The sequence below is a fragment of the Colobus angolensis genome, unplaced genomic scaffold (genome assembly GCF_000951035.1).
Source record: "Colobus angolensis palliatus isolate OR3802 unplaced genomic scaffold, Cang.pa_1.0 Scaffold22, whole genome shotgun sequence".
Lineage (NCBI taxonomy): Eukaryota > Metazoa > Chordata > Mammalia > Primates > Cercopithecidae > Colobus > Colobus angolensis.
The window spans coordinates 1,066,154-1,077,145 of record NW_012115377.1 but is presented as its reverse complement, the minus strand read 5'-3'; the positions used below and the strand labels follow the sequence as shown (position 1 = coordinate 1,077,145).

The 10,992-nt window shown below is 58.2% G+C and overlaps 1 protein-coding gene across 1 annotated transcript in view; it reads left to right on the top strand.

Annotated features, from left to right (window-relative positions):
* MAP2K2 (mitogen-activated protein kinase kinase 2) overlaps positions 1-5,944 on the top strand; it is a 28,580-nt gene extending 22,636 nt beyond the window's left edge. The window contains exons 8-10 of the mRNA XM_011943455.1: positions 721-782; positions 1,683-1,728; positions 5,554-5,944. Coding sequence (XP_011798845.1) covers positions 721-782; positions 1,683-1,728; positions 5,554-5,664 — 219 coding nt within the window. The 3' untranslated portion in view covers positions 5,665-5,944. The remainder of the gene's footprint in view (positions 1-720; positions 783-1,682; positions 1,729-5,553) is intronic.
* The last annotated feature ends 5,048 nt before the right edge of the window (positions 5,945-10,992 follow it).

Below are 10,992 nucleotides of genomic sequence, written 5' to 3'. Positions count from 1 at the left end.
CACTTCCACGGCCGCTCCCGCTCCAGGGACGTGTGTGCTGGGCCGGGCTCCCCAGTGCTTGGGCTTAAAACTTTGGACCCAGTTTGGTTGGGCACAGTGGCTCAGGTGTGTAATTCTAGCACTTTAGGAGGCCACAGTGGGTGGATCACCTGAGGTCAGGAGTTCGAGACCAGCCTGGCCAACCTGGTAAAAAATACTGTCTCTACTAAAAATACAAAAATTAGCCAGGTGCAGTGGCAGGCACCTGTAATCCCAGCTACTCGGGAGGCTGAGACTGGAGAATCGCTTGAACCCAGGAGGCGGAGGCTGCAGTGAGCCGAGATCACTCCATTACGCTCCATCCAGCCTGGGCGACAGAACGAGACTCTGTCTCAAAACAAAATAACTTTGGACTCAGCTGTTCCTCTGTGGGGCCCAGTCCCAAAGCTCGTCCTTCAGCCAGCGTCACTGGGGAAGGAAGCAAGTGATGATACTCGAGGGGTTGTCCTGTTTATAAAAGCGGGGTGCACCCCTCTCTCCTTCCCTCCAACCCGCCATGACTCTCAAACGAGAACTTGTGGGAGAAGGCCGGCTCTCACAGGGTGCAGCTCAGTTGGCATGTGGTGTCGGCCAGGCCTGCAGGGCGGGTGACCGGACAGGACAGTGAGGGGTTGGGAGGGCTACAGCCAAGGGTCCCTGAGGACGCCCAGGGCTGACCCCACCCTCTGTTCTCCTCCGCAGCCGCCTCCCAAGCTGCCCAACGGTGTGTTCACCCCCGACTTCCAGGAGTTTGTCAATAAATGGTAGGTGGAGCCGGGCCGCCCACACCCCTGGCCAGGACCCAGATGTGCCACTCCTTCCAGGTCCTGGGTGGGGCCCATGGCCCAGCCTGCCTGTCCAGAATCCCAGTGCAGGGTCACGCAGGACTCTGAGCCCAGCAGGAAGCCAGATTCCCTTTCCCAGGGCTGTGGCGCTGCAGCTCCTGGCTGCCATGCCATCCTGTCCCCGAGCCTGGGGGTGAAGCAGGATTGCAGGCCCTGTGGACATGATGGTGTCCCTGCCTCACCGTCTGCAGCCGGAGAAGCCCCTGCCTGGTCCCCGGACCCCTGATGTGCTGACCATGGGCTCCCCGAGGCCCGCCTGCGGGTTCTAGGAGGATTGCCAACCCCCCTCCATTCTCCTGCCCCCAAGCACCCAGCAGCTCTGTGGTGTGGGCCCCGGGCACGGGCCACAGACCACGGGGGAGGAGCTGGGGACACCTGCTTGCCCATAGGGCCGGTCCGTGTGTCTGAGCTCGGGGCGCTGTGAAATGGCACCGCATTCCTGGTGCTGAAGTTGTCCTGGGCCCTTGACGTGTCCCCCAGCAGGCCGTGGACGGCATCTGACCCACACACGGGGCTGCTCTGTGTCTGAAGAAGGTTTTTATTAGAAAGTTAGCTGGGGTTGCGTCCAGGCTTCTGACCCACCAGGCCGGGTTTCCCGCCCTCTCACCCTCCCCCCAGGGGTGTCCTGCCCCTGGCACCAAAGGGCAGAGGTGGAGCCCTCGTCTGCTGCCAGACGGCAGAGCAGAGTGGGCCGGTCTGTGCCACAGATCCAGGCCTCCCCCGGCCACGGCCCAAAACACAGGTGCCCTGGGGCCACCAACTAACTGCCCTATCTTGTTTCCCCTACTGCCTCCCGGTCCTGCCTCTTGGAACCCCCAGCCTCATCAAGAATCCAGCGGAGCGGGCGGACCTGAAGATGCTCACGGTGAGTGATGCAAACGGCTGCCACCCGGGCCCCAGGAAATAAGGCTGCTGGGCCTGGCTTTGCCCTGGGAGCCAGGACCTGCGACCAGGATGTGGGCAGTCCAGGTGTGCCAGGCCACACTGAGGACCCTCTGTGGGTCTCCCTCGTCCATGAGAAGCCATCCTGGAGTGGCTGCGGGAGCAGAGAGTGTATGCATGGGAACAGCTGTGGGCTCTGAGCTCTGCCGCTCCTGCCTGGTGCTGGTCCCACACCCCACAGGACGGGACCCCGGGCTCATTGGCCCTCATGAGAGGCTGGAGGCAGCTCTCAGCTCCCCGAGCTCCTTTCCCTGCAAACGAGAGGGTGACCGTCCCTGTTGTGCACACTGTGACAGGCAGGTCCCCCGAGGCCGTGGGTGCTTCGATGTCTCCTTAAACTCCCATCCTCTGGTATCCTCGGAAGCCTAGCTGTTCACCAAAACTCGCCTCCCCAGCGGGGACTACGCCCTCCGAGGAGGGCCCTGGGCGTCATCCTCCTGCCCTCAGCCCAGCCTGCACCCCGGGTGCTGTCCCGTCAGCAGCCTTCAAACCTCTCCACAGCTGACGGGTGGATTGGAGACGCCGCCCTCCTAGACAGCCGCTACTTTCTGTGCCTGTAAGAAAAGAAGAGATGGGCCGGGCGCGGTGGCTCAAGCCTGTAATCCCAGCACTTTGGGAGGCCGAGACGGGCGGATCACGAGGTCAGGAGATCGAGACCATCCTGGCTAACACGGTGAAACCCCGTCTCTACTAAAAATACAAAAACTAGCTGGGCGAGGTGGCGGGCGCCTGTAGTCCCAGCTACTGGGGAGGCTGAGGCAGGAGAATGGCGTAAACCCGGGAGGCGGAGCTTGCAGTGAGCTGAGATCTGGCCACTGCACTCCAGTCCGGGCGACAGAGCGAGACTCCGCCTCAAAAAAAAAAAAAAAAAAAAGAAGAGATGCCAGCTACAGGCGCCCTTATGATACCGGAATGTGGCTTTCAGTTTTGTATTTTTCTTGAGGGTTGGACAGAGTCTCACTGTGTCTCCCAGACTGGAGTGCAATGAAGCAATCTCGGCTCACTGCAGTCTCAGCCTCCCAGGCTCAAGCGATTCTCCTGCCTCAGCCTCCCGAGTAGCTGGGATTACAGGCGCCCGCGCTAATTTTTGTATTTTTAGTAGAGATGGGGTTTCACCATGTTGGCCAGGCTGGCCTCACACTCCTGACCTCAGGTGATCCACCTGCCTCGGCTTCCCAAAGTGCTGGGATTACAGGCGTGAGCCACTGCGCCCAACCTGCTCAGCTAGTTTTTTAGAGAGATAGGGTTTTGCTAATTGTCCAGGCCGGTCTCAAACTCCTGGGCTCAGATGATTCTCCCACCTCAGCCTCCCAGAGGGCTGGGATTACAGGTGTGAGCCACTGCACCTGGCATATGTGACGTTTTTTCTTTTTTAATGAGGCAGGCTGGGCACAGTGGTGGGCACTTGGAATCCTAGTGCCGTGGGGGGATGGCTGAGGCCAGGAGTTCAAGGGCAGCCTGGGCAACATGGTGAGACTGTGCCTCTCCAAAATAAATAAATAAATAGAGAGGAGTACTAATGTTGAAATAACTTTTTTTTTTCCCCCTGAGACGGAGTCTGGCTCTGTCGCCTAGGCTGGAGTGCAGTGGCGCAATCTCAGCTCACTGCAACCTCCATCTCCCAGGTTCAAGCAGTTCTCCTGCCTCGGTCTCTCCACTAGCTGGGATTACAGGCTCGTGCCACCAGGCCCGGCTAATCTTTGTGTTTTTAGCAGAGATGGGGTTTCACCATGTTGGCCAGGCTGGTCTTGAACTTGTGATCCACCCACCTTGGTCTCCCAGAGTGCTGAGATTGTAGGCATGAGCCATTGCGCCTGGCTGAAATAGCCTTTTTGGACCCAGCTTCTTAAAAATGTTCCCCTGTGGGGTAGCCTAGTAACCTGTGGACCTAGCCGAGATGTGTCGTATCGAGTTGGTTGGGTTTTCACCCATCCCTGCACCCACTTTTAGGAACACACCCTTGCCTGCCTCCAGCTGCAAAAGAGGCAGCATTCGGGGGCCCAAGGTCCTGGACGCCACCCTCCTGGGAACCCCAAAGGCCTCTGCTCACCCGCCGTGGGGTGGCCCAGCCCAGCCTCTTCCCTAACGGCACCCGCCCTCCTCCCCCAGCCCTTCTAACCAGGAGGCTTCTCATGTTGTGCTGTCCTGTACGGGAACCACTGACCACACATGGCTGTTTAAATGTGTTAAATGGGGCCGGGCGCAGCGGCTCACGCCTGTAATCCCAGCACTTTGGGAGGCCGAGTCGAGTGGATCACTTGAGGCCAAGATTTCTTTTTTTTTTTTTTTTTTTTTTTGAGACGGAGTCTTGCTCTGTCGCCCGGGCTGGAGTGCACTGGCCGGATCTCAGCTCACTGCAAGCTCCGCCTCCTGAGTTCACGCCATTCTCCTGCCTCAGCCTCCCGAGTAGCTGGGACTACAGGCGCCCGCCACCTCGCCCGGCTAGCTTTTTTTGTATTTTTTTAGTAGAGACGGGGTTTCACCATGTTAGCCAGGATGGTCTCGATCTCCTGACCTCGTGATCCGCCCCTCTCAGCCTCCCAAAGTACTGGGATTACAGGCTTGAGCCACCGCGCCCGGCCAAGGCCAAGATTTCGAGACCAGCCTGGGCAAGATGGAGAAACCTGGTCTCTACTAAAAACACAAAAATTAGCTGGGCGTGGTAGCACGTGCCTGTAATCCCAGCTACTCGGGAGGCTGAGGCAGGAGAGTTACTTGAAACTGGGACACAGAGATTACAGTGAGTTGAGATTGTGCCACTGTGCTCCAGCCTGTGAGACAGAGCAAGACTGTCTCAAAAAATAAAAATTAAGGCTGATTGCGGTGGCTCATGCCTGTAATCCCAGCACTTTGGGAAGCCAAGGCAGGTGGATCATTTGAGGTCAGAAGTTCGAGACCAACCTGGCCAACATGGTAAAACCCTGTCTCTACTAAAGATACAAAAATTAGCCGGGTGTGGTGGCACATCCCTGTAATCCCAGCTACAGGGGAGGCTGAGGCAGGAGAATCTCTTGAACCCAGGAGGCGGAGGTTACAGTGAGCTAAGATCACACCACTGCACTCCAGCCCGGGTAACAAGAACAAAACTCTGTCTCAGAAAAATAAAAAATAAAAAAAACTAAAAGTAATCAATTAATTTGTTGAACTGAAATAAAATTGAGGCTTTTGTTCTCGAGCCACAGGAGCCACACTCTGGAGCCTCATGTGCTGGCGGGCGGGACGGTGCCTGTCCAGTGCTTTGCAGGGAGCTCTGTGAAACGGCCTGTTCTTGCCTAGACTGCCCTGCTCTGGGGAACCCTGGCAATGGCCGAGGACATGGTGGTGTCGTGACTTGGGGAATCCCCTGCCATGGAATGGGTGGAGGCCAGGGATGCTGCTCAGTCCCTGCAGTACCCAGGATGGCCCCACCCCAGAGAACGATCCGGCCCCAGTGTCCACAGCGGCCGGAGGACCCGGCTTGCGTGAGCGTAGACCCTCCCCTGGGAGCCCAGGCTGCCGGGCTGGTGGTGTCCCCGCCCCGGGTGGAGCACAGCATCCTGAGACCCCTTGCAGGCCTGGCGGACGCCGCTGCCCTTTCTGGGTGGCTGTCCCTCTCCTGCCCCGAGTGCGTCTTCCTGGGGAGGAGGGAGGGGCTCCTCTGTTTTTTGCTTTCTGTCCTGCACTATCTGCCAGGGCTGGGCAGACACTGGCCCTCCCCGGTCTACTGTGACTCCAGGCCCGGATACTCACGGCTCCCCTTTCCTTGCAGAACCACACCTTCATCAAGCGGTCCGAGGTGGAAGAAGTGGATTTTGCCGGGTGGTTATGTAAAACCCTGCGACTGAACCAGCCTGGCACACCCACGCGCACCGCCATGTGACAGTGGCTGGGCTCCCCGCGTCCCGCTGGTGACCTGCCCACCGTCCCTGTCCACGTCCCGCCCCGCCCTTCCAGCTGAGGACAGGCTGGCGCCTCCACCCACCCTCCTGCCTCACCCCTGCGGAGAGCATTGTGGCGGGGCGACTGCGCACGCAGGAACGGGGGTCTCCTGTCCTGCCCGTCCCGGCCGAGGTGCCTCCGGGGACGGGCGACGCTGCTGTGTGTGGTCTCGGAGCTTCGGCTTCCTTAGGTTACAAAACAAAATGGAGAGAAAAAGCAAACCGCACCCTCGTGCTTCTTTCTTCCGTTCGGCGGTGGGTGCTGGGTTTCGCTTCAGCCCAGCGTGGAGAGGGCGTCGCTGAGCCGGCCCGCATCGCGGGGTGCCCAGGCTGAGGGCACAGGGCTCTCCCCGGGGCCAGCCGCTCCCTTTGGGTCAGGGATGAAGACCTGCAGGGAGCCCCCAGGCGGTGGCGGCTCTCACCGAAAGGAAGGAGAGCGAGGCCGGGGCGGCGGCTCAGGCCTGTCATTCCAGTGCTTTGGGAGGCTGAGGTGGGAGGATCGCTGGGACCCGGGGATCAAGGCTGCAGTGAACCGCGACGGCGCCAGCGCACTCCAGCCTGGGCGGCAGAGCGAGGCTCTGACTGGAAAAGAGGAGAAGTGCCACCTGGCTTCCCTCTGTCCTCCCCACCACTGTCTGCCTCTGTGGAAGGCAGAGTTTTGGCCTTCCGTGATGGAAGCCACTTCCTCCACACTGCTCCTGTCACGTAGCCTCCAAGGGAAGGCTGCCCCTGCTTCTTCCCCAGCGTGATGTGACTCCGTCCTCTCCCTGTCCCTGCGCTTCAGAGAGTGGCGGCTCCCAGCAGTGGCCGCTGAGCTGAGACTCGGCCCCACAGAAAGGAAGTGCTGGCTTTCCAAGCTGTCGGTGTGGTTGGAAACTCCAGCAGGTCCCGAGACACGCCCTGCACCCACCCTGTGCCTGCAGCAGGCCCTGCCCGGGGCGGGTGCTTCTGTCACCTCTCCTCGCCCAAAAAATCAGAAGTGACCACCGGGGCATGCCACCCTTTTGGGCCTCTGAGCCTTTCCGCCGCAGTGGGTTGCAGATGAAACGGCGAGGGCTTGTCCTGGGGTCTTCAGGGTTCCCGGAGGCCCATCACCTGCTTCTGCGGTTGTCCGAGACCCAAAGCCCAGCCTTTCTGCCTTCAGGGCCGTGTCCCTGGACAGAGGAGGCCCCCGCTCTGGGCTAGATGTGGGGGCGGCTGGGCCACTCTAGGGTCCCTCTGAGCTCTGTGAGGCTCTTGAGGTTGCGAGCCTCCCCCTTCAGTACTTCCTGGAGACTACCAGCAAGCTGATACTTATCTGCAGGCGAATTGTAGGGGAAGGGTGGCTGGCACTGTATTTCTGGAGAAAACAAAGCAGAAGGTGGGAGCTTGTGGTTCTGTGGGAACTGCTGGATCGTCCTTTTCTTCTTAGGGTGACCCTTCTAGTCTCGTGTGGTTTTTTTTTCTGCAGACACCAAGGAAGAGGTGAGTTGACACCTCCTGCAAACAGCTCCCTGGGCTTCTCTGCTCCTTCATATTTTTCCCCTAAAGTCTCACATGACTTTAAAAAAAAAAAAGCCAGGCTTGGTGGCTCATGCCTGTAATCCAAACACTTTGAGAGTCAGAGGCAGGAGGATCACTTGAGCCCAGTTCAAGACCAACCTGAGCAACAGAGTGAAACCCTATCTACCAAAAAAAAAAAAAAAACATTGGCCGGGCGTCGTGGTGCACAGTGTAGTCCCAGCTACTCAGGAGGCTGAGGCAGGAGAATCACCTGAGCCTGGGGAGGTGGAGGTGGAGGTTGCAGTCAGCCGAGATGGCACCACCACGCTCCAGCCTGGGCGACAGTGTGGCTCCAACAAACTAAAAAATAGGAGAAAAATTAAAGTGTTGAAGGCGCCGCCCTGTGGGTAACCAGGACCCTCAAGATTGCCGGGAGGGCTGAGGGGAATTTGTTGGCTGCCTGTGCTCCAAGCAGGCGGGACCTCTGGGCGGTCCTGGAAACCCCAGGGTCCCGGCCACCCCCTGCCATTGGCAGGCAGTGAAAGGACAGGGGGTTCCAGGGGAGCAGGGGCAGTCTGGGCTGGGTGGGGACGGACTCCGCGCCAGGGTCCCTGCGGTGTGCGAGGCCATCCTGCAGTTTCACTGGAACCCCACAGCACCCCAGAGGGAAGGACAGGAGAGAAGCTGCGGTCTTGCCTGTCTCCCCGCCTCACTTCAGGATCAGGCTTCTAGAAACTACTTTGTAGACGTGGCGAGAGGGCGTCCATCACGTCAGTTTCTAGGTCTGTCAGCTCCTGCTCCCTGCAAGAAACCCCCCAGACGCAGCCGCCGCCTCATCCGAGACCCACCTCCCGCCTGCTGCCCTTTGGACTTGTCACCTCATGCTCTCCACTGCGGAGGCCTGGGAAGGGATCCCGGGTGCTCCCAAAGGTAGCTACACACCGGGCGATACCCCGTTTTGTCCTGGCCACAGATGCGCTGCAGTCCAGGGGTTAGAACTCCCCTGCATCCCGGGGCCAGACCCTTTCCTGTAAAACATGCAGTATTTTAAAGAGTGCAGGGCATGGGTTGGGTGTGGTGGCTCACACCTGTAATCCCAGCATTTTGGGAGGCCGAGGTGGGCAGATCACCTGAGGTCAGGAGTTCAAGACCAGCCTAGCCAACATAGTGAAACCCCATCTCTATCAAAAAATACAAAAATTAGCCGGGCATGGTGGCGGGCACCTATAATCCCAGCTACTCGGGAGGCTGAGACAGGAGAATCACTTGAACCCGAGAGGTGGATGTTGCAGTGAGCCAAGATCACCCCACCACACTCCAGCCTGGATGAGAGAGCCAGACTCTGTCTCAAAAAAAAAAAGGTTGTGGGACTTGGCCGGGTGCAGTGGCTCACACCTACAATCCTAGCACTTTGGGAGGCTGAGGCAGGTGGATCACCTGGGGTTACGAATTTAAGACCAGCCTGGCCAACACGGCAAAACCCCGTCTCTACTAAAAGTTCAAAAAATGGGCTGGGTGTGGTGGCTCACGCCCGTAATCCCAGCACTTTGGGAGGCCGAGATGGGCAGATCACGAGGTCAGGAGATCGAGACCATCCTGGCTAACACGGTGAAACCCCGTCTCTACTAAAAATACAAAAAAATTCAGCCGAGCGTAGTGGCGGGCGCCTGTAGTCACAGCTACTCCGGAGGCTGAGGCAGGAGAATGGAGTGAACCTGGGAGGCGGGGCTTGCAGTGAGCTGAGATCGCGTCACTGCACTCCAGCCTGGGCGACAGAGCGAGACTCCGTCTCAAAAAATAAGTAACATTGACAGGACTTCAGGGTGAAGAGGGTGTCACTGAAGGCCAGGCCTTGGGGCGCCCGGGGGCAGCTCATTCCTAGACATCGGAAGGTTTTACACAAACGTGTTGAGGTTTTCTGTGGTTATTCTTAAAAACCTCGGCTGGGTGCAGTGGCTGACGCCTGTAATCCCAGCACTTTGGGAGACTGGGGCGGGCGGATCACGAGGTCAAGAGATCAAGACAATCCTGGCCAACACAAAAAAACAAAAAAAAAATTAGCTGGGCATCGCGGCATGCGCCTGTAATCCCAGCTACTCGGGAGGCTGAGGCAGGAGAATCGCTTGAGCCTGGGACGTGGAGGTTGCAGTGAACCGAGATCGTGCCACAGCACTCCAGCCTGGAGACGGAGCAAGACTCCATCTCAAAACAAAACAAAACAAAAACCTCCAGACAGCTGGGAGCGGTGGCTCATGCCTGTAATCCCAGCACTTTGGGAGGCCAAGGGGGGCGGATCACGAGGTCAGAAGTTTGAGACCAGCCTGGCCAACATGGTGAAACCCCGTCTCCACTAAAAATAGAAAAATTAGCCAGGCATGGTAGCGCACCTGTAGTCCCAGCTACTCAGGAGGCTGAGGCAGGAGAATCGCTTGAACCTGGGAGGCGGAGGTTGCAGTGAGCCGAGATCGCACCACTGTACTCCAGCCCGGAGAACCCAGCGAGACTCCATCTCAAACAAACAAACAAAACCCTCCGGACCACATGGTAGCCCTGCCCTATGTCTGACGCCCACATGGACCTGGGATATATTACCTGTGGCCCCAAGGAGACAACCTACAGCTTTTTATCAGCTCTTTTCCCAGCTCGGTATTTTTTGTTTTGTTTTGAGACAGGGTATTGCCCTATTGCCCAGCCTGGACTGCAGTGGCACGATCTCAAATCACTGCAACCTCTGCCTCCCAGGTTCAAGTGATTTTTTTTTTTTTTTGAGACAGAGTCTCGCTCTGTTGCCCAGGCTGGAGTGCAGTGGCCAGATCTCAGCTCACTGCAAGCTCCGCCTCCCGAGTTTACGCCATTCTCCTGCCTCAGTCTCCCGAGTAGCTGGGACTACAGGCGCCCGCCACCTCGTCCGGCTAGTTTTTTGTATTTTTTAGTAGGGACAGGGTTTCACCATGTTGCCCAGGCTGGTCTCAAACTCCTGACCTCAAGCCATCCACCCGTCTCGGCCTCCCAAAGTGCTGGGATTACAGGCGTGAGCCACCATGCCCGGCCTCAAGTGAGGCGAGGCGCCCACCACTGTGCCTGGCTTTTTTTTTTTTTTTTTTTTTTTTTTTTTTGGGGGGGGGGTGTTGTTTGGGGGGGGGGGGGAGGGGTGTTTTCCTTCTCCTGCCCTGGTGATCCACCCGTCTCGGCCTCCCAAAGTGCTGGGATTACAGGCGTGAGCCACCATGCCCGGCCCCCAGCTGGGTATTTTCATCGTAAATAAACAGCGCTTGACTTGGTCATGTGTGCTGGCTTCTGTCTCTGGAGAGCATGGGCCGCCCTGACATCCATCTCCATAGCGCAGTCTGTCTCCAGACACACCGAAGAGTCACGGGCTCCATGCAAGTGCCCCAGGCTGTGTGCCGGACAGGATTCGCTGAAATATTCGATTTATGAAGCGAGGGTCACAGGCGACCGCCCGCTCACTTCATCCTGTGGAATTCTCCCCAGAGGGGACCCAGGCTGGCCCTGGGACAGACACACACTTCCTTCTCCTCCTGCAACAGCCGCCCCGGGGTGGGGCAAGTGGAAAGGTCATCAAATGAAATGAGGCCGGAGAAGCAACCGGCCGCCCAGAGGGTGAGATTCCAGAAGGGTCCCCATGCCATGGCGTCCCCATCCTGTCCCCATCCCTTCCACCCCAACCCAATGTACATGTCGCACCCCAGACGAAATGTACATTATGTACATGTCCCAGTTTTAGCAGAATTTCCCTGTTAAAACATTTTAAATAGAAAAGGCAGCCG